General features: G+C 42.6%; 1 protein-coding gene across 1 annotated transcript in view; it reads left to right on the top strand.

The window, feature by feature from the left end:
• The window catches only part of SACS (sacsin molecular chaperone), a 1,519,772-nt gene that overhangs the window by 1,193,729 nt on the left and 301,280 nt on the right, over nt 1-24,763 (top strand). Inside the window, exon 8 of the mRNA XM_044070971.1 lies at nt 3,309-3,400. Coding sequence (XP_043926906.1) covers nt 3,309-3,400 — 92 coding nt within the window. The remainder of the gene's footprint in view (nt 1-3,308; nt 3,401-24,763) is intronic.

The following is a 24,763-nucleotide window of genomic DNA, read 5'->3' as shown; positions in this document are numbered from 1 at the left end:
AGGATTTGGCCTATGTCATGCACCTGTTACAGGCCTTGGGATACACAGTCAACATCCAGAAGTCAAGACTAGTGCCATCCCAAAGGATAACATTTTTGGGTGCGGATCTGGACACAATGACTCAGATGGCTTTTCTCACAGAAGAAAAACAAAAGCTACTTCCAGTCTACTTCATGGCTTTGACAAGACAAACTCAGCTCACTGCAAGGAAAGTCCTGCAGGCCCTGGGTTACATGGCATCCTGCATAATCTTGATCCCGCATGCCAGGCTACATATGAGAAAATTACAATGGTACCTAAGGAATGTATGGTCTCAACACAGGCACAGTCTAGAAACCATGATACCAATCATTCCATGCCTGAAAAAGGAATTCCTGTGGTGGGCTCAGGCCTGCCAGTCCAACACAGGGTTGCCTTTCAACAAACCACAACCAAGGCAGACCATCACCACAGACGCCTCAGACCTAGGATGGGGAGCACACATGGAGGACAAGTGTATCCAAGGCCTATGGTCTCAGGACCAGCTGAACTTGCACATAAACCTAAAGGAGATGCTGGCGGTGAAACATGCAGTCGAGACATTCAAATCATTCCTCCAGCAAGGACATCTGCTGATAAGGACAGACAACACCACAGTCATGTGGTACATAAACAAACAGGGAGGCACGCATTCCTACCCTCTATGCCGGATGGCAATGGATCTGTGGAACTTAGGCCTGAATCTCAACATCCGGCTGCAGGCCAAATTCGTACCAGGAAAAGAGAATTCACTAGCAGACAGCCTAAGCAGAACTACCACAGATGCTCACGAATGGATGCTGCATCCAGACATCTTCAAAATCATAACAAGCAAATGGGGAATGCCAGAGATAGACCTGTTCGCCTCCCCACTCAACCACCAACTGAAGAAATTCTGCTCAAGAGTATACCACCCACAAGCCTGGAGGGTGGACTCTCTTTCAGCTGGAATGCCCTAACAGTGTATGCTTTTCCACCTCTCCCATTGATGTACAAAGTTCTGCTGAAGATCAGGGAGGAACAGCCAAAGGTGATACTGATAGCTCCAGACTGGCCAAGGCAGCACTGGTACCCGCTACTGAGAAGCATGTCTCGGGCGAACTCATGGCCTCTACCCCTATGGCCTCTTCTAACGCAGAACAACTTCAAGACCCTGCATCCAAACTTGAAAACACTGCAGCTAACTGCCTGGAAAATTGCTTAAAACAAAACTGTTTTATCTCAGAGGTTCAAGGACATTATCCTGGAGGCTCGCAGACCCTCCACAAGGAAGACATACTCAGCTAAATGGAAGAGATTCCTCATTTGGAGCGCATCAAAGGGTACAAATATCACACTGGCAAACCTAGCACACATCCTAGAATATTTAGCAGAACTGTTCCACAATGGCCTGTCCTATTCTTCCATTAAGATTCATGCTTCAGCAGTTTCAGCAGAGTACAACATGGATCCACCTGTCTTCTCTCACCCTCTCCTCAGACAATTTTTAAGAGGGATCAAAAATGTAAAACCTCCAAGGAGACCCCCTCTGTCTACATGGGATCTCAATTTTGTGCTGGAAAAATTAACATTACCCCCTTTTGAACCAGCAGCATCAGCAGACTTACAGTTCTTATCTTGGAAAACTGCTTTCCTTCTGGCAATCACTTCAGCAAGAAGAGTATCCGAGTTACAGGCACTAATGGCAGTGCAGCCTTTCCTTATTTTTCACCAGGATAGAGTGTCTCTAAGAACCAATCCTACTTTCATGCCAAAGGTGGTATCCAGGGTATCCTTGAACCAAGCTATTCATTTGCCTACGTTCTTCCCTAACCCACAGAACAGGGGGGGGGAAACTATTGCACACCTTGGATGTACACAGACAACTACGCTACTATCTGGACAGAACTAAAACCAGCAGAAAAACTGACCAACTTTTTGTAGCATATGCAAATGGAGTGCAAGGAAAAGCAATTTCCAAACAGACAATTTCAAAATGGATAGGAAATTGCATTCGTTTTTGCTACTCTTTTCATGGAAAGACAGCTCCTGAAAATATCAGGCCTCACTCCACAAGAGCCACAGCCACCACTACAGCTTTCCTACGAGGGGTGGCTACCAAGGACATTTTAGAAGCTGCTACTTGGAGCTCCGTGCATACATTTGCCAAGCATTACAATCTACCTTTATACTCCAGATCCCGAGCAGGTTTTGCAACTGCAGTTTTACAGGGGATCTTAACTACACCATCCTTATCTTAGTACCTCCTCCCCCAGTTTGGCTATGGTATTCTACCCATATGTTATGACTGCAGATGCATCCTTGAAGGACATAGTACAGTTTTGTACCTACCATAAATGTAGATGTCCAATAGGTATGCATCTGCAGTCAGGATTACCCTCCCTCCTTCCCCTCTGTGGTACTCCTAGGGTGCTTACCCCTGCTTCAGCTAGCTGGGGGAATCTATTATGGTGTATTTGTTTGTATGTATATATGTATATCTATCTATATATATATATATATATATATATATATATATATATTGTTTGCTACTGTTTGGAATTTTCAACATTTATCCAAATTTAGCCTTCCTAGAGGGCACCTGGCATCTGGGGCAAGAAACGCTAAGGAAAATGGCTTCGGCTGATGCCTTTATACCCCAGAAGCTCTGACGTCGGGGAAGTGCGACATCAGCCGAGGCCAGACCCAGACTTTGGAATCCGGCTGACCGAAGGGCTGCCTGAGGCAGGACAACCTATATGTTATGACTGCAGATGCATATCTATCGGACATCTACATTTATGGTAGGTACAAAACTGTACTTTGTGTCAGTCAGCACTTCTGTAGCCATTTCAACCAGGCAGTAAAATCAGTTAAGATGAGGAATGGCACTGCTGGAAAAGATTTGCTTTATGCGTGCAATTTCTATTGTACTTTGGTATTTTGATGACATGAAGACCACATAGCTGACTTTTCACATTAAGCAAAGGATATTTTTTGCAAATTGTCCAGTTTGTCAAAGGCAAGCACTTTGAAATTACATTTCATCAAATTTACAGCCTGTGGAAGTCATGGAGGGGTTCACTCCTGAACCCCATGTGGGGAATTTGCTTGTCTGCTTAAATATATATAGCCTCCAGGTAACACAAGAGGGAAGCCTGATAAAATTGTGTATTCATAAAAATTTTCCTTACGTCTACTGCCATGTTTTGTAGCATTGTAATCTGTTGTGCTGTTACGTGGACAGGTACTCAGCAGCTATTTTGTACAGTTGAAGTAAGTGCCTTCATCATTTTCCATTCTTATTTCAGTTCATTGTTCCCAGGCCTTGAGGGGAAGTTTCTTGCTGAAAATTTAAAGCCTGTAGTCCTTGCTGGCCTGAAAGATGCTGCAAAGAGCCGTGGTAAGGCATGTCATTCAAATGCATGAGACTTTTTTTTTTCATTCTAATTACATGTTTAATAAATATCATGAAAGTTGTATGGTACTGATAAAAGCTAATCACACATTACAACTGGAGAGAGTATACAAGTGTGTATTTTTCAAATGTGTATTATGTAATAGTCATTTCCATAGAGAATGTACAAAACTTTAATTGAAATGTTGATTTTTGCTTAGGTATGAAAGTTTGTGATGCATAAAAAGTAATAAGTTAATTATCTGTTTAACTTTTAACTGGATAGATGAACTGGTCCAAAGACTTTCCTCAGCCATGACCTGGGCCAAAGGCTGATGAACAGTACAGTGACATTCAAAATGTTGACAAACGATAAAAGTAGTTTGCAATTTAAAATATTTTATCAGAATGTTTCAGAACCACTTTCAGATATAACAAAAATAAATAGAGACATTTCCATGATTCTTATGGCATCTTGCACATTATAAGGCAATAAGGGGTCTAAATGGACAGATGATAAAATTATTAAGCAAAGAATAGTAGCTGGAATTGAATTCCTCCTAAAGACTTGGTGAGTACCTTCACAAGGTGAACACTGTTTTTACACAATCTCATCAAATCGACACTGGTATATAGACTTTATTTTATATAGCATATATCATGGACAGAAGTAGGTTAAAAAATAAAAAAAGACAGCTGGGTGCACAAGACCCAGGATAAAAACTTTCCCAGTCCTGGTAGGCGTACTGTGTCAGGACTGGAAACAATGAGTGTAGAATCCCAAAGGCACAAATATTCCTACAGTGAGGTTAGGCAAGAATGAGGGAGAGGAAGGCCCTTTTTTGTAGAAAGTAGTAATAATATACAAAAAACAAAAAGAGACCTAAAGATGTTAGAGCAGACTATTGAGGATGAAAAAAGCAATTTTGTATTGTTACTGCTGTTATGCAAGAAGCCCAGAATTTCCAGAGAGAAGATGTACAAAAAGATTGAGAGAAATCAGAAGAAAGAAAAAATAACTGTCAAAACCTTCAGATGTAATTATTTTTTCATTAATATAACAAATTCATGAAAAACATTATGTAGACCAAGACACCTTGGGCTGTTTATAAAAAGAAGCAACTGAGGAAGTACGAAAATATAAAGAACAAAATCCATAGATTTTTGAAAGGTATAAAAAAGAAACAGTGGACATGGGAAAGAAAGATCTGATATGGTGCAGTATGTTGTTGTGTCTTTCGTCTTTTCCCAGTTAGGGGTCGCCACAGCAGAACTCAGGTCCGCTAATGATTGGCAGTTGATTTTTACGTGCTGAGTTGCCAGCCCTAACGCACAACCTTGAACGAAGGTACGCCCATTCACGCATGTCTCCACGCAGAAGACGCTCTAGCTGAGAGTCGAACTGGACAGCGTCTTACTGTGAGGCGACAGTGCTACCGCAGCACCACCAGCGCAGTATACAAAGGAGAAAGTCAAACTAATCAATACAGAAAAGCAGCGCCAAATATATTAGAAGAGGAAATACAGGCAAAGGTACCCAGATATGGAAAATTTCACAAAAAAAAAAAAATAAGATCACAAAGGGGGACTGTAGAACAGAAAATTGCTGAAGCAGAAGTTAATGAATGGAAGCTGAAGTTATAGAATACCAGCAAACTGAGGGATTTAGTGTAGAAAGTCTAACGCAGGTTATATCACACTATGAATGCCATGGTGGCACGGGGGTAACATTGTTACCTCACAGCAAGAGGTTCTCCCATTCGATTCTCGGCTGTGCTTGGGAGTGCCTTCTGTGTGGAGTCTGCATGTTCTCCCCACGGTTGGGTAGCGTTCGAAAGACATGCGTGCGTAAATGGGCGTGCCTTCATTGAAGGTTGCGCGTCGAGCTGGCACCTCTGCGTTTTGTAAAAATCTACTGCCAATCATTAGCGGACTAGAGTTCCGCTGTGGTGACCCCTTACCGGGAAAAGCCGAATGACAAACAACAACATGGTACAATGAATCCCCAAAGTAAGGAGAAACACGAGGAACAGGAAACATATGAAGAAGAAATATGGAATCGGGGAAAGAAAAATATTTAGTATGATGCAATATTTATGTAAAGAACAAAACTAATCAATATGTAAAAACAATACCAAAGATATTTGAAGAGAAGCACAGGCAAAGGCATCTCGATATGGAAAATTTTACAATACAAAAATAAGAAAAAGTGAGAAAGTAGAAAAGAGGTTTAGTAATGGATAAGTTAAATAGAAACTGAAGTTATAGATTACCTGCCAAGATAAGGATTTAGTGTAGAAAGTCCAAGTCTGTTAACATCACAACATGATAGAACACTATGTCCGCAAATTAAGGAGGAACCTCTAGAATGGGGTGCATTTTTTCAGTTGCCATATGAAGATACTATGGAACCTTCAGAAGCAAACCAGTACCAGATCTCATCACTCACAAAATTTAGGTTAAACTTCAAAAAACAAGTAGTAGCATCTAAAAACTTGATAAACAATTAGTTTTTGTTGCTATGCCTCCCACATGAGGAAGACATCATCCACAAAATGCAAACAGAAACTTTGGATGTAAAAGCGGATGGACAGTTATAAATCTATTCCGTATTTTGCGAGTGATGAGATCTGCTTCTTGGCTGTGAAGATTGAGAAGCATGAAAATGATATCCACACTAGCATCTTTAGGAAAGGGGTCAACACATAAAAGTAGTATGCATGGTGGCCATACATTTAAAGGTATTGTTAAAAGCCAGTTAGTGAGGCTTAGACTCAACACCGATGAATTTCAATCTAACAAACACATGGAAAATATGATGCAAGAATTCAAAGATAGAGGCTATAATTTTGAGTCCCTTAATGAACTTGCAAAAGAAGTGATGAATGAGAGAGAGGGTTCAGCCAAGCCCTTTTTTACTTGAGCCACTAATCAAGGAGAATTTTCAGCTCAGAGGGATATACAGAATAATTTACATTATATTGCAGAGTGTAATAGGAGAATGGATGTTAGCAAAAAAATGATATCAAATAATTGTTGATATTGGAGGCTATGCTTGAACTTAAGACATTTATTGGAAATAAACCCAGTTTCACTTATAAAAATTGCTGTAACTTGAAAAAGAGACTTTATTATAAGGATATGGATTATAACACTAAAGTAGAAATAAGCAGTAAGTTTGGTACATGCCCATGCTGTAACTGTTGGAAATTTATAGTAGTTAGTAATGAGTTTGTACATCCAGTCACAAATAAAAAGTATGTCTTTAGATGTTCTGCTTTTGTAATACTGTGTACTTGGCTTACATGTACGACACGTGTAGGATTTTATGTTGGGAAAGTGCACTAGGAAATTGAAAGAGTGGATTATTGAGCATCAGTCTGGCATATGAAGAAATACTAGCAGTAACGCTTTTGCTAGACACGTGGCTTACTATGGATTGGATCATATTTTTAAATTTAGAGTAATAGATATAGATCTGAAGTTGTTGTCTTCATTTGGTCTTCAACCTGTAGGTTACTGGATCCGGCACAGATCTGAATCAGCCGCATATCCAGCATCTGATCCAAGCTCCAAGCTCCTCTGCCGCACTTCATGTCTGCATTGTGATCCATGCTCTAGGCTACATTTTTAGGGTAATTGACTTTTTCTACCTCTGTTGACACTCCTTTTTAAAACCTTTTTCCTTTTCTACCTCCCTCGCGCTCTCTGTGTCGGTTTAAAAAAAAAATTTCTTTTATCTTCGTGTATGTGGTCTCTGCATGCATGAGTGTGTGTTGGGATTTTTGGTTGGGAGTATGGCTGAAACCCCCAAACCAGGCTTCTGAAAATGCACAGTGTATTGCCCATAAGCTCTAACCAGTGATAGCCACACTCTGTGCATTGAACGTCTTGGGGCTGCCCACTTAGAGACCTCCTGTTCCATCTGTGCTGGGTTTAATCCCCGGACACTGATGGACAGGAGGAATAAGTTAATTGTGAAGGCCCTTTTTCCCCCTCCTACCGCCAGGGCTCAGGCCTCTTCTGCCCTGGCTTCTGCTTCCATCACCGCCCCGGCCTCTGGGATTCAACCTCCCTCCAAGAGGTCCGAGACGGAGACAAATCTTTTAAGTCAAAGGACAGGGTGAGGAAGTGTTCCCCAGATCGCTCATCCTCAGTGGACCCTCTAGCTAAACTAAGGTCGACTCTGAGGACGTAGTCTCCCCAGCTGCATTCCCCTCAGTTCTCTAAGGAGCTTTGGATCCGGTCATTGGCAAAGGCTTCCCCTCACCACCTCTGTAGGCTGGTGTCAGTGACCTCCACTTCCTGCTCCACCCGCAGTCTTTCTGAAGTGAAAATGAGTAGGATGATGTGAAAGTTTATCCGCACTCATATACAGATGGGAGTCTTGCCCGCCCCCTCTCCCTCCGGAGCGGGAAGCATGCAGTCTGCGTTCATCCCCAATACTCCTTCTCCGATCCGACCTCCGGTTTCGGAGCCCTTGGATCTGAGGACACTCTGAGTTGGGGGGTCAGCTCCCATGGTACCTTGTACCTCGATGCCTGCCAAGGCCTCGAGCAGGTTGGATCCAACTAGCTCGGATCCATCTGGCTCTCGAAGCCGTAGCCTCGGTGCCAGATCCAAGGGAATGGTGTCGGCTGCAAGTTTTTCGGAGCAGAGCCTTCCTCTTGGAATCTCGTCACCTGGAGACCCGGCTCTGCCTCCCCCATTGGGTCAGAGGGTTACGGCTCCTTCCATTGTCCCTTCTCAGGGAGACCTGTTCCCCTTCGGCCTTCAACATGGTGGAGAGGGTCCTCTCGATCCTGTCTAGACCCCTGATGATCTCATCTTCAGAGTCTGCCCCTGCTCCCTCTGTGTTTGATGTGGACCCGGCCATCCTGCCATCTCAGGGACAGCCTGCTGCCTCTTTGCCCCAGAGTGCTCCCACTTGGGAGCAGTGAAACATTGGTGAGTCCTCCCCAGAAGCCCCCACTGAGGAGGTTCCTTGCAAATGTACGTGCAGAAGTAGGCACTTGGACACCCCACCCAGAGTCCCTGACACTGATTTGGAGGAAGGGGAAGGTTCCCACCAGTCATCCCTCAGGGATGTCTCCTTTGGAAATATAGTGGAAATCCTTCGCCAGCGTGGGGGGTGGTCTGCCCAAAAACCTAACCCAGACGAATCACTGTTCCTGGAGGTAATTGGTGCAGGACCCTCTACTTCCTTGATGTCCCTTCTGTGGATCTTTTGGTGGATCTTATTACTTCTCAGGTGTGGAAGGAACCAGACACGGTGGAGTCCATTCCCAAACACCCGGACAAAATTTTGAGTGCCCCTATGGACAGGACCCATTGGACCAAGGGATCCCCGGTTGATGCCATGATGGAGATAGCTGCCACTAAGAAGGAGCTCGCTCAGGAGAGCACTATGGTTCATCCTCCTGACCGAGAGTCCAGGGTGATGGACTGTTTTTGGGAAGTGGGTGAACACTTCAGTGACATTTTTTGTGCGTGCGCTTAATTATTTGGCACGTGGTTAGGCTGCAGCAAGACTTAGTCGAGGAGACTGCTGAGTCTACCCTTGGGTCCATGTCGGCAGAGGACAAGAAAGTGTTCTCCTCTCGAATGGCTACCCTGGCATCTATCACTAACACCTCTATGTGTCTCTTCTCCCATGCAACCAAGGGCGCCACTAGAGCTGCCAGTACAGGCGTTGCCATCAGGTGCCATACCTGGCTGTAGCTCTGTGCCTTTTGGGAACCCTTTAAGGCATCTTTTACGAATGCCCTGTATGATGGTTCCACCCTTTTTGGAAAGTTGGTACGTGACACCTTCGATCAGACTGAGTAGGACAGGAAGACTCTGCCATCGGGATTTGCTTTTTGGCCCCACAACAAACCTCTAGGAATCGGTGAGGGGTCAAGAAGATGTGGTTCTGGAAATCTCAAAGCTATTCCCAGGACACTCAGTACTTTCTTCCCCCAGGGGCAGAGGGGGATTTGATAAATGCTGCCCTGGAGGCAGAGGGGATTGCAGAAATCAGGGGTCTTGAGAGACTTTCTCTGAGAGACCTGCTCAGCAACCATTAAGGGTTGCCCGGCTGCTTGTCTTTGGAGGCAGTAGGAGGCTGCCTCTCACTACACCCAACAGCCTGGGAGTCCATCACAGAAGATCGTTGGGTGTTGCAAATTATATCCAGAGGCTATTCAATCCCCTTTCTCAAGCCACCTCCACCACCCAGACACCTCCCCGAACATTCCATCCACGCAAAGGGAGGATGCAGCAATGGAAATTGCAAAGCTGCTAGAAAAGTGAGTCATCCAACCCTTCCCCCCAGACCAGTCTGGAATAGGCATCTATTCCAGGTTCTTTTTGGTGTCAAAGAAGAAGGGCAACTTAAGACCCATCGTGGATCTCTCCATCGTAAACATCTCAGTGGCCAAGACGAAATTCCGGATGGTCACCCTACAGTCTATCCTGCCCTTCCTGCAGGAGAGCAATTGGATGTACTCGATCGACCTTCAAAATTCATACTACCACATCAAAATGGACAGGCATTCTCAGAGGTTTCTCCGGTTCCAGCTGGGACCCAGCCATTACCAGTTCAGAGTGCTCCCCTTTGGTCTCACCACAGCCCCCAGGGTGTTCACCAAAGTGATGGCAGTGGTAGCGCTTACCCGAGACTCCATGGTGTACAGGTCTTCCCCTACCTGGACAACTGGCTCCTCACTGCCCCTTCCAGGCATCAGCTCTGCCAAGTGAGGGATTCCTTTTTTCTCTTAGCCCAGTGGTTGGGCATTACCATCAATCTCAGCAAGTTGTCAGTAGCCACGGGTCAAGTATTAGATTTAATTGGGGCTCGATTGAACACTATTCAAACTACAGTCTCACATGTCCTTTGTATTCTTCAAGCCCAGTCACCGGCAGTGGAAATGGTATTAAGGGAGCTGGTGTCCATTGCAGTCATGATCAATCTTTTACCCAACAGCTCATTTTCACATGTGGGTTCTTCAGTGGACCCTCGCCGTTCAATGGTCCATATTAGATCTCCCATTGTCACACCCCATTCAAGTCTTTCGGGTGTGCAGGGGCTCTCTTCTGTGGTGGATTCATTCTTTGGAGTTTATTCGGGGTTGCTCTTTTCTTCCGCCTTCCCCCTCAGCCATGGTGACCACGGTAGCCTCCCTACTAGGGTGTGGGGGTGGGCACGTGGTCCCCGTATGAGACCAGTTTGCATATCAACATCCTGGCGATGAGGGTGGTGCTTCTAGAGTTGCAGGCTCTCCATGCCCATGTGTCTCCAAGGATGATTGCTATCCATATGGACAATATGTCTGTGGTCTGGTACATCAGCAAGCAGGGGGGAACCAGGTCTTATCCCTTATGTTGCGAAGCCATGAGATTGTGGGAGTGGGCGATCTCCACAGACTATTTCCTGGTGGCAACACACATTCCGGGGAGGTCCAGCATTCTAGAGGACAGGTTGAGCAAGTCTATTCTGATGCCTTATGAGTGGGTCTCTGAATCCTTCAGTAGTGAAACAGATCTTTCTCAAGTGGGGTCAGCCTTGCTGCTATTGCTTCGCCTCTCCTTCCAACCCGAAAAGCAGTGAGTTTTATGCTCTGAACCCCACACTGGATAATGCCCCAGGAAATGCTCTGATTCATGCTTGGTCCCCCGGCCTTCTGTATTCTTATCCTCCTCCTCCCTTAATGCCAAAATTTCTTCAGAAAGCTCACAGGCTGGGGAGATTAGTTATCCTCATCTCCCCATTCTGGCCTCGCCAAGTCTGGTTCCCGTCTCTGTGGTCTCACCTGGTGGTTCCATCATGGACATTAGATCCAGTTCAGGATCTTATTTCTCATCCTTCAGGGATTCTCCATCAGACCTGGACAGTCTGAAGCTTGCTGCTTGGCTGCTGCAGTTCCCATGATAGTCAGGACTCCCGGCTTATCTTCACCTGTCAAAAGGATCCTAGTGGCGGCTCATAAGTCTTCCACCAGAAGGGTGTACTCCAGCAAATGGAGACATGTTTCGATCTGGGCTTCACAGTGTGCCCTAGATCCTTTCACTGCTCCGGTTTCTGCAGTTTTAGAATTTTTTGGCAGGGATCTTTCAGCAAGGTGGGAGCCCTTCTATGGTTAAGGTCCTTTTAGCAGCAATTTCTAATTTTCATGTAGGTGATAACACGGCTTCCTCAGCATCTTCTAAGCTTAGCAAAACCTTCTTAAAAAGCACCTTTGTTCTTTGACCCCCGGCCGTGGGATCTCACGTTAGTTCTGCAAGCTCTAGTTTCATCCCCCTTTGAGCCTGCAGCCTATGTGGACCTTCAGTTTTTGTCCTTTAAGACTGCTTTCTTGGTTGCTATTACTTCTGCCAGGAGTGTTTCCGAGCTTCAAGCTTTATTGGTCAAGCCTCCTTATATGAGTTTTCAAAGTAATAGGGTATCATTGTGTAGTAATCCATCCTTTCTTCCTAAGGTAGCTTCGTAGTCTAATATTAATAGGTGATTAATCTCCTGGTCTTTTTCCCAAATTTTCAAAGTAAGGGAGAATACAAATTGCATTTGTTGGATGTGCACGAACAGTTATGTTTTTACCTGCACAGGACTAAATCCTTTCATAAGTCTGATCAACTCTTCATTTCCTACTGTAACCCTTTTTTGGGGAAACCAGTATCGAACGTCACCATTGCCCATTGGATTTCCCAGTGTATTACATTGGCGTATTCTGCTAGGGGGTTATCCCCGCCAGGTCATGTGAAGCCACATTCCACTATATCTATGGCTATTTCAGCGGCCTTTTGGTTCAGAATTTCATTAGATGACGTCTGCTCTGCAGCTATTTGGGCTTTGTCACCTACTTTCATCTCACATTGTAAGTTGGACATCATGTCCAGGAACAGAGCATTCTTTGGCTCCACCATGCTGTGGAATATCTTTCCATGTAGGCCTCCCAGGTGTTAAGTAGCTGGGGACTCTGTTCCACAGGTTGAAGACCAAATGAAAACAACTTCAGATAAAGAAGTTATGTACTCATCATAACATTCCATCTGAGTTGTTTTTCATTTGTCTTCAACCCTTCTCTCCCTCCTTCCCCCTGCCTTGCATAGACTGTGTGGTGGTCTGGCGAGTAGAGGATGTGGTCACCACTAGTGTGCCTCTTAGTCTCCCTTTCTTGCTTATAGAAATATTCAGCATGGAACAAGGTGTTGTGTCGGGTGTTGATGCTAGGTTAGGCAGCAAACTCGATCTGAAGGGAAGAAGGAGACAGGGGCAGTACGGGTAGGGGAGGAGCTTGGAGCTCGGACCAGCTGCTGGATATGCAGCTGAGTTGGATCCGTGCCAGATCTGGTAACCCACAGATTGAAGACAAATGAAGAGCAACAACTCAGATGGAATATTATGGTGAGTACATAACTTCTTTTTTTTTTTTTTTTACAAAGTATAAGGGGTATTGATGTAAATAATAAGCTGGAAGTGAACAAATATGGTTGGATTACCCATTTGCAGGAATTGATGCTGTGAATAGCATTAAACCCATTTTAAAACAAAGACAAATGTATTTAAAGTGATATCTATTGAGGTATATTTATATAAGGGTTGTGTTTTTAATTATTTAATTTGATTAATTGATCTGTTCTGATAGGGCTGTGTTGAGATTTTATCTGAATTTATTTAAATTAGAGATTGTATTTACATGATATTTTCACACTGATAAAGGGGGGTTAACATGAAAGCATTGTGGTTATTAAATTACTTTCATGGTGTTTGAGTCCATTTTTTTAGTTGGTCAATCATATTTATCCAGAGAGCCCCCAAACCCATCAGTTATAACTAGACTGTTGACAGTATACCACTGATACCTGACTGTAATACATTAAAATTATATATATATATATATATATATAAAATTCTATACATACACAAAAAAGTATATATATCTGTATCTACACGCACACACATGCCAACAGTTCATAGCTACTTTTGTTGGATTGCAATAAAAAAATTTGCAAATGCGTAAATAATGCCCCCCCCCCCCAGTAATGTATTTCAGCTTACTGCTTTCAGAACAATCCAGTGCGACCTTAGCTCTCAACCTTTTACCACAAGAATCTTTGACAATGCTGAAAATATTTGGAATACTGAAGAGAGAGAAAGGACCAAAATTAGGAAAAGATGTTAAATGTTGCTTTGTAAAAAGCTGCTTTTATACTTTTGTAACAGGTTTTTTATTAGCTTGTGGTTTTTGAAAGATATGAAGTTGGAAACTTAAAAAGCTGTTATTATTTACTGACTGCAGTCCTTAAGCATTTGCCAGAAAACCACAAATGTTATAAAGAACATATCAAAAATATGCAACAAAACAAGAATATTCTGGGAAAGGGAAATCAGAGGCATTTGCAACCCCCTCCACCCCAGCTATTCACTATGCTGAAATAAAAGGCTTTACATAATTACCAGACATGCTGCATAGAAGGGAACATCCCAGAAGTCAAGATGCCATTTCACATGTATACTACATGATGTACAGTAAGTTTATAAAAATGCAAGAAGAACCTCTAATATGTACAATCTTTAGGGAGCCAAACATCTCATCTCTGCTCAGGGCCGGCCTTAGCTGAAATGGTGCCCTAGGCGAAGTAGTACTCTGGAGCCCCTTAAGCCCCACCCATGCTGTTCTCAAGGAACACCCCTATTTGAGCCACGCCCACAGGTAGGTCACTCCCACAAAAGCTACTCCAGTCATTTCTTTCAATTTTTTTAAATGCTTGAAAAATCAGTGAATGCTTTGTCATAGTGTAACAAAGGGAGCAAGCCTTACACACCAGCACATCACTGACCAGCATGTACAACAAACACTGGGCACTGACTGACCGTAATCAAATATATAGCATAAATGTAGTGTTACAATGCACAAGATCGACAACAATCTGTTCTGTCAGACAGAATAAGGGACAGCAAAGAGGTTTACTAATGGATGAGCACAACAGTTTTAGAGTTTGGATATGTATGTTCACCTTTTACATATGCCGATAGTTGTCCATCACCTCTACCAAACTTAGCAGCATATCTGGTTAGGTTGGAACACCACTTCAATAATCAATACAATGATATTCCAGCAGAAAGGCAATCCAATCCACACACATACATACACACACACACACACACACACACACACACACACACACACACACACACACACATGGGTGTAGGGCACTGGATCAAATGTGCATCTACACCAACACACAGAATCCTGATATAAAAATGTTGACACTACAAATGCAGACACATTCTGCATATGTTCCAGAGACTGCCTGGCAGTGAAGCAAACCAACTCCACCCCCACACCCCCTGCTAATTAGATACAACTTCAAGATCACACAATCCCTGGGGAAAGGGAAATCCCCCTATCCAGACATTGTCAATCTCACATCCACCTATCAACCATCTGTGTGCATTGATCAAATGGTGTCAGACAAGCAGATGTTGGTGTAGGTGCGCAGTCGGTCCAGTTCCCTGCAACCATAGATCTACACAGACAAGCTTGCAGAAAGATAAATAGCTAGATTAGATATCGGACCTAGTTTAGAAAGTCTTAACCATAAAGACTTTTTTTACCTAAGCATAAGGAAATATGGCAGGCTGCAACATACAAAATGGGATCATAAAGAATAAGAAAATTTATGGTCATCAATCTGCAGTGGTCATTGTCAGTGTAATGCAAAACAGACATCTATTAATACTAAGCCACAGAACAGGAAGCAGAACTGCAGCTTAGTGATTTCAGCATACCACAACAAATTCATGCATTGTGTGCATAGCAAACAGGTACCCTCTTGGGACTGTAGCTTCCCTCTGTAGCTACCAGACATTTATGTTATACAAGAGTTACACCACTTATGTTGTCATGTAGTTTAAAAATAGAATTACAACACTAAGTTGAACTGTAGCAGTTGTCCCATTTACGCTGCCCTAGCTATGCTTTTGACCTTACTGACATCTGTAAAGCACTTGAACATCTGATGACATATCCAAATGTTAGTGTCCCAAAACCAGGGAGAGGGGTACCATAACTCTTTTTCAACCATTGTGTGTATGCTTGATGTCAGCAATTGTATGACCTTGTTAAACTATGTTATCGGTCTGTGACAGAGCAAGATGCAGAGGACAGGAGGAAATGGAAACAGTTGATCTGCTGTGGTGACCTCTAACGGGAGCAGCCGAAAGAAGAAGAAGATCGGTCATAAGAATCTTAAACACTATTTCATTTTTGTGTTCTCTCCTGGGCAAAGCATGAAATGTGTCTAGCTGGATTACTGCTGCACCATGGTCAACAAATCTAACTAAATAAATAAATAATACCTATATGTTAGTTCAGTTCTGGGAACACTGATCTCCAAGATAATGGAGATGCAAGGTCTAAACCAGGAGCTATACACATGATAACTACAGTAGGTTAATATGTATAATCTAAAAGAATGGGGAATGGAATTATAGAAGTATGGTAGATTTATTAAAGTACATCAACATAGTCACATGAATCTATGCTGGCAGCACGATCCAGACCATGCCTTTCAAGTGTACAATCCCTTCTTCATTTTGATTGTTAAAGAATCCAAGTTCCTCACTGTTCCATAACAAAGGGGTCAATCACACATTCAGTGTTAATAACTTTTTAAATCGACACTCATGACAAATAGTACTGAACCATATTAATTTACAAACAGGACTTTGTATAAGCATAAAGTAGTAAATTTTAACCATCCTGTGAGCTTTCTACTTGAAATTAGTAAGCCGTTAGCAAGTGTTCCACATTTTACCCATTTGTCCTGTATTATGACAGGTAGTGTTCCACATTCTGCAGATGAAAGTTTGAGAGCTATGATCCAAACAAAACCAGATGTATAAAAATGGAATAGTTTGAAGGAGGTGATGTTTTCTCAGTTAACCTTTTTCCCACACTAATCAAAAGGGTCACGGGCGCCCCCATCCCACCACACACATACACGCAGTGAAGGATGTATGAAATACACTCTTTAACACAACATGAATTTCGAAGTAATACCTTAATTTAGGGCAAAAGCCTTATCAACATAACAAAGTGAGGTAGGACCAGTAATGCTGTTATTTAAGATCCAATTATGCAGCAAACTATAATAGTAATATAACACTGCAATGGTAAAAATAATAAACAGCATCACAATGTAATTCAAATGAAGTATGGATGTCATTTAATCAACTAACTACAGTTACAGTAAATATTAGCGAAAGCAATTACGCAGTCTTTCTAAGGGAAATGAAAACAACTACTGCACAGTTCCCTTCTGGCATTTTAGTTCAAAATAAACAAAAAAAGATCTTGTTTGAGTCTGAGAAGGCTTGCCACCCACCAGCACCAAACTTTACCAGCATCCTCCCCAGCAAAATATTGTCATCCACGAAGTTAACCTCATAAATGTAGTTTCAAAAATGCTTACATTAAGACATGCACAGATCTGTTGTCATCTCATACCAGAGCAATAATTACATTTTTATAGGTCGTGGCGCTGAGAATCACCTTACCTCTCATTTGTCTCTTGTTTTACAGAATGTCTCCGTTTTTTGTCACATGTTTTACCCTGCTCCCTGTGATTCTAGTAACTCACTAAAGATTGCACTCAGCTATTAACCTCAGACATTAATATAGCCCACAAAATGCATGTTGACGTAAACCTGCTGTTCTATTGTTTTTCTAAGTAAATTAGAGTATGTTTAAAGATAATATCCTTGAAACAGCAGTGCCACAAGTATACCATTATTTGCCACCTACCACCCTAAAGTTCATTGTCCTTACGTTTCCTGGCAGTCACAGTTTTAAGAACCACCCATAGAGAGCTAACATTTGAGTTTCTTTTGCAGGCTCCATTCTACAGCCCTCTAGTAATACTGCTAATCAAGACTCTAAATATTGTCATTAAACCCAAGCTTGCTCGGCTAACAGTCTAATTCCATACATATACACACACACACACACACACACACACACACACACACACACACACACACACACACACCTACTTTCACACAGCAACACACACATTTCATATCTAACACAAACAAAACAGCGAGTTTAAATTCCATACACATACCCACATACATTCTCTCTCATACAGAAATTAACAGTTTAAATTACACATAGAAACATACACTTACCATCTTTAATTTTATAATCCAAACAAAAACACGCAGAGACATAACTCTTCTCTTAAACGGCTGGCCTGACTTAAACTCCGCGCGGAACTGCAGAATGCATTTTGATGACGTTTCTCCTTAAGGAAGACTCACACAACAAACTACAGATTTTTTTTTTTTAAAGCCTCCTGACTAACCTGCAGCTGTAAGTGGAAGGTTGCTTGCCGTGCCTCCCCCCCCACCCCCCACCCTCTGGTTCCAGTGCCAAGAAGAGCGCAAACTTTAGAATTAAAATAAATACATACAATGCGCCCTTTGCAAGGCCGGCCTGTATGTCGCCCTAAGCGGTCGCCTAGTTCGCCTATGCCTAAGGCCGGCCGTGTCTCTGCTTATTGGATCTTAGGAGCATTTGATAATATAATAAATGCAAATTAGGTGTGAAATCATTGGGCTCCATACTGTTATCTCTGCCCAGAGACAGAATGCGGTACAGTTAAATACATACATACATACACACACACACACACACACACACACACACACACACACACACACACACACACGGAACTTAATTCTTTATGGTTGCAACAGATATTTTAATCTGATGAAGTACCAAAGTACCAATAATCAAAAGACTACCCTAATAACAAACAAGTGAATACAACTTTCATGGTTTCACACAGGTGAGGTTGTCGAGGCCCATAGTGTTGCTAAATATCATTTCCATCATTTGGTAAACTGGGCATCTGTTGAAATGGTAAAGTGTATTCATTCTGTATATATAAGAGCGACTATCTTGGTAACAAATTCTGCTAATTTCCAGCAGATAATCACCGTTTTCTCCTAGTCCCCTTCCTTCATTCACCCACAATTCAGGTTATTTGCATATCTGCAAATGCTCAGTCACTCACTCATAGATACGTCCACCTCTTACAGCTACTTGTATGACTAAGTCCTTCTCAGCTACCTGTCACCAGTAAACTGAATTAATAAGCCACATACACATAGACACACAGCTTCTTCTTATCTGCAGAAATCTGTCTACCTGTAATAGATACTATAGGAAAAACACAACGACAAACACCAAAACTGTAGAACCAGATAATAGAGCAATATGGCACACAGGTGTCCACAGATCACTTTATTTGAGCGCTTTTGTTGGCTGTAGAGCCAAAAGACTTCTTCAGAATAAGCATAATAACATTCAAAGCAGTTTAAATAGATAAAACCACATCACATCCTGTGACATCATTGAACTTCCCGCCATATTTTTTAAAGCAGCAACCACCCATAGACCCATTTTTTTCACAAACAATACAACAGTGTCTTCATTAAAACATACAAAATTCTAATTTCATAAAATAAAAGTTAATAAATGTAAAACTGACCTAGAATTGTTTAAAAAGCATTGGGCGGTGAAAATAATGTGCAAACGGATATAGAGCATAAACTTCTAATATAAAACTGACATGCATTGACCTCACATGTGAAAATCCGCTTTTAATTTTAAATAGCTAGAAATAAACACCATTTCATTAAGCCCTGGGGGGTGAGTGGCATTGCACCTCAGTTGCCACATAAGCTCCCCTGTATTCAAGGAGTAAATCCATCGGGCCCCTCCTCCCCTTATTACACACTTATTCTAGGGCACTAAATTTAAACTGGTGTTCAGGGAACTCCATCATGTGTTTCCACAGTGCATTTTTGATGTTTTTCTTTTTGATGTCATACCTATGTTGATAGATTCTTTTATTAAGGCTGTTAATTGTTTTCCATATGTAAAATTGTTGACACTGCTGGCAGATAGCCACATATATCACACATTTACTAGTACAATTTAGCCTTTATTTAAGAAATACCCTTCCATAACCCAAAATATTGATTACTTGATTTTCCTAAATATAAGGGCATTGTGTGCACCGGCCACATTTCCTCATACAACCTTTCATCTCGCCTGAGGAACCTGTTTCTAGTAAATTCTTAATTGACTAGTCCCTTTTGTACACAATCAATTGTTTGTCACCCAACTTACTTTTATAGTGCTGGTCAAAATCAAACAATACCCACTTTTGATTGATTATATCTTTTATTCTGCCATAAAGGGGGTTAAAGTACCAATACAGCCTCAATTGGCTTTTCACTTCTAGATCCTGGACCTCTTCTGTCCCTCTCCTTTCTACCTGGGCTATTTTTCCTAACAGTGGGAAAAATTACCCTTCCAACCTCTTATTTATCACCTCATTCAGTCTAGGTTCCGTGAACTGTTTCGGGTACCCTCATTTTATTACCATATCTTGTAATATGTTCACTTCATCCAAAAATGTCTGATAGTCACTAATCATCCCTGCCAACCTAACCCCCTGCCCCTTCAACCAAAGATCTCTTGGTGTAAAGGGTGCCCACTATTATAGTGCAAAAGGGAGTTAGAGTATGTTGGCTTCCAATATAAGGAGGATGTAAATGTTGTGCTTCTCTCTATCTTTAGCTATGGTGATATCAAGCAAGTGTATCCTCTCTTCATTGGTTTCCATTGTGAATTGCAAGAAACTTGTACTAGAATTTAAAAACTCAAAGATTTCCTGTAATTCATCATACGTGCCATCCCAGAAGATAAGTATGTCATCAAGGTAACGGCCGTAGAACTTAGTGTCTAAAATGTCCAGACCTGAATACCAAGGACGTTTCCCCACTGGGCAAGGACAAACATTAGCGAATAAGGGGGTGTATAACGCCCCCATAGCCGCACCTGAATTTTGCTTGAATAATTGACCTTCAAAAAGAATATAATTATTTTTGAGAATGAGGTCCATTATGGTCCTGTACATCAAAATTCTTGAGTGACTAATGCTAGTGTGTCCACATAGAAAGTCATAAAACATCATAATGCCCTCCTCATGGGGGATCACTGTGAATAAATCCTTAATGTCTATTGTGGCCAAAATTAACTGATCAGAATATAGATTTTCCTCCATTTTCCTAAGACAGTCCCATGAATCTTTTAAAATATGGGAACAATTATTCATGACCCGGTTTAAGTCTATAAATTTCTTCAATGAAAATGTTTTTGCATCAACTGTAGGTCTTAGCGGGGGGATCTGTGATAAATTTATGGATCTTGGGAATCCCGAATATCGTTGGGGTCCATGGATTGTACTTTTGCATAAAGTTCAACGCAGAAAGGGTGATCTGGTTGTCAAGTAGGAGTTCATTTAATGTGATGTCAGTATTCCTGTATGCAGTGTTTTGTTGGCTAACAGAAACTTCCTTGTATGCTTCACTATATAAGTGAGTTATTAACATTTTCTCAATATACACTCACTGATCCATGGCCACCAGACTACCCCCCTTGTCAGGTTTCATAAGTCGAATACTTTTGTCCCCCATGATACTCATCATCATCTTCTTTCGGCTTTTCCCGTTAGGGGTCGCCACAGCAGATCATCTGTTTCCATTTCTTCCTGTCCTCTGCAGCTTGCTCTGCTACACCAACCACCTTCATGTCCTCTCTCACCACATCCATAAACCTTATCTTAGGCCTTCCTCTTTTCCTGTTACCTGGTAGCTTCATCCTTAGCATTTTTTTCCCAATATACTCAGCATCCCTCCTCAGCACATGTCCAAACCAATGTAATCTTGCCTCTCTGGCTTTGTCTCCAAACCTTTCAACCTGGGCTGACCCTCTAATGTACTTATTCCTAATCCTGTCCACCCTTGTCACACCCAGTGCAAAGCTTAACATCTTTAACTCTGCCACATCTAGCTCAAACTCCTGCCTTTTTGTCAATGCCACTGTCTCCAAACCATATAACATAGCTGGTCTCACTACCCTCTTGTAGACCTTCCCTTTCACTCTTACTGGTACACGTCTGTCACAAATCACTCCTGCCACTCTTCTCCACCCACTCCATCCTGCCTGTACTCTCTTCATCTCCTCTCTTCCACACTCGCCATTACTCTGAACTATTGATCCCAAGTATTTAAACTCATCTACCTTCGCCACCTCTACTCCTTGCATCCTCACCATTCCTCTATCCTCCCTCTCATTCACACACGTTTATTCTGTCTTAGTCCTGCTGACCTTCACTCTTCTCTCTAGAGCATATTTCCATCTCTCCAGGGTCGTCTTCACCTGTTCCCTACTCTCACTACAGATAATGTCATCTGCAAACGTCATAGTCCACGGGGACTCCTGTCTAATCTCATCTGTCAACCTGTCCATCACCATTGCAAATAAGAAAGGGCTCAGAGCTGATCCTTGATGTAATCCCACCTCCACCTTAAACACATCTGTCACTACCACCGCAGACCTCACCGCTGTCACACTACCCTTGTACATATCCTGTACCACTCTTGCATAATTCTCTGACACTCCCGACTTTCTCATACAATACCACAACTCCTCTCTAGGCACCCTGTCATATGCTTTCTCTAAGTCTACAAAAACACAATGCAACTCCTTCTGACCTTCTCTGTACTTCTCCATCAACACTCTCAGAGCAAACATCACATCTGTAGTGCTCTTTCCCGGCATGAAACCATACTGTTGATCACTAATAATCACGTCCCTTCTTAACCTAGCTTCCACTACTCTTTCCCATAACTTCATGATGTGACTGATCAATTTAATCCCTCTGTAGTTACTACAGCTCTGCACATCACCCTTATTCCTAAAAATTGGTACCAAAACATTTTTTCTCCATTCCTCAGGCATCCTCTCACTTTCCAAGATTTCATCAAACAATCTGGTTAAAAACTCCACTGCCATTTCACCTAAACACCTCCATGCTTCCACAGGTATGTCATCTGGACCAACAGCCTTTCCATTCTTCATCCTCTTCATAGCTATCCTTACTTCCTCCTTGCTAATCCATTGCACTTAATTATTCACTATCCCCACATCATCCAACCTTCTCTCCCTCTCATTCTCTTCATTCATCAACCCCTCAAAGTACTCTTTCCATCTGCTCAACACACGCTCCTCGCTTGTGAGTGTTTCCCTCATTATCCTTTATCACCTTTACCTGCTGCACATCTTTCCTAGCACGGTCCCTCTGTCTAGCCAATTGGTACAGGTCCTTATCTCCCTCCTTAGTGTCCAACCTTTCATACAACTCTTCATATGCCTTATCCTTAGCCTACGCCACCTCTCTCTTTGCCATGCACCTCATCTCCTTATACTCCTGTCTACTTTATTCATCACTCTGACATTCCCACTTCTTCTTCGCCAACCTCTTTCTCTGTATACTCTCCTGTACTTCCTCATTCCACCACCAGGTCTCCTAGTCCTCCTTCCACTGTCCAGATGTCATACAAAGCACCTTTCTAGCCGTCTCCCTTTCTAGCTCTGCTGTAGTTACCCAGCAATTTGATAACTCTTCACTGCCACCCAGTGCCTGTCTTAACTCATCCCTGAACTCCACCTCACAATTACCTTTTTTCAGTTTCCACCATTTGATCCTTGGTGCTGCCCTCACACTCCTCCTCCTCTTCTTGATCACCAACGTCATCCTACAAACCACCATCCTATACTGCCTAACTACACTTTCCCCTGGCCACCACTTTACAGTCACCAATCTCCTTCAAACTGGCCCTCCTGCATAAGATATAATCCACCTGTGTGCATCTTCCTCCACTCTTGTATGTCAACCTATGCTCCTCCCTCTTGTTAAAATACGTGTTCACCACAGCCATGTCCATCCTTTTTGCAAAATCCACTATCATCTGACCTTCTGCATTCCTTTGTTTAACACCATACCTACCCATCACTTCCTCATCCCCTCTGTTCCCTTCACCAACATGCCCATTGAAATCTGCTCCAGTTACCACTCTCTCACCCTTGGGTACAGTCATTACCACTTCATCCAACTCACTCCAAAAGTTTTCTTTCTCATCCATCGTACACCCAACTTGTGGAGCATATGCACCGACAACATTCATCATTACACCATCAATTTCCAGCTTCATAAACATCATTCTATCTGACACTGTTTTCACCTCCAAAACACTCTTAGCATACTGTTCCTTCAGGATAACTCCTACGCCATTTCTCCTCCCATCCACACCGTGCTAAAAAATTTTGAACCCACCTCCGATACACCTAGCCTTACTCCCCTTCCATCTGGTCTCTTGCACACACAATATACCATCCTTCCTTCTGTCCATCATATCGGCTAGCTCTCTCCCTATACCAGTCATACTGCCAATATTCAAAGTTCCAACCCTCACTACCACAGTCATAGCCTTTCTCCTCTCTTCCTGCCTTCGGCCATGCCTTCCGCCTCTTCTCCTCCTTCTGCCAACAGTAGCCCAATTTCCGCCAGCACCCTGTTGGCTAACAGTACTGGTGGTGGTCGTTGTTAACCCGGGCCTTGACCAATCCAGTATGTAAATATTTACTGGTGTCCGCATGAATTATTTGACGAAGTTTTATGCTGGATGCCCTTCCTGACGCAACCCTCCCCATTTATCCGGGCTTGTGATACTATTTAATAGATTTTTCTCTTCTGGGGATAGATGTGAGGAAAATAAATCCCTCTGTCTTCCATAAGCCTGTCTAATCTGAGTGGCACATAAGCGTTCAAATACTTGTTACATAGGATGCCGGAGAGGGTTAAAGGTGCTGGTTTTTTTTTTTTTTACATATTTCAGAATGGCCAAATTGAATATTGGTGTCAAAATAAAGTCGCAAGTTTAATTTCCTGACAAAAACTTTTAAATCTAATAAAGAATTTTATATTTTTGGTCTCCTGAGCGGGACAAAATTAAGCCCCTTTTGGAACAAGTCAGCCCACTCTTGTGTAATGCCAGCAGTACTTAAGTTGAAAATTTTAAAATCTCCATGTACATTTGTAATGACATAGTTATGGTTAATTGCTGCCCCCCCCCCCCCCATCTTCACTTACCATCTCGCTCCTGCTCCCCTCCCCCATTGGGGGTCTCCCCCTCTGTGGATGGGAGTTCTGGTAATTCAAGTTATCCATCCTCTGCCCTTTCTGGATCCCCCCCCCTGTTGTTTTTGGTTCAAAAGGCATTGGGACCTCCACAGAGGTTCCTCTAAAGGGGCCCCTTGATCATGATTATTGCTAACTTCAGCAACTTCATTAGTTTCACTTTCAACCCAATCATTGTTTACACCATCATCCACAACATGCCCCCAATTGTTGCTAGGAAGGGGATAAGCTGTCCCCCTTTCGTATTCATTGTTATCCCTGTTCACT

Source organism: Protopterus annectens, chromosome 5.part0, assembly GCF_019279795.1.
Source record: "Protopterus annectens isolate FY-2018-M chromosome 5.part0, PAN1.0, whole genome shotgun sequence".
Lineage (NCBI taxonomy): Eukaryota > Metazoa > Chordata > Ceratodontiformes > Protopteridae > Protopterus > Protopterus annectens.
This window is presented reverse-complemented; position numbering and strand designations above follow the sequence as displayed.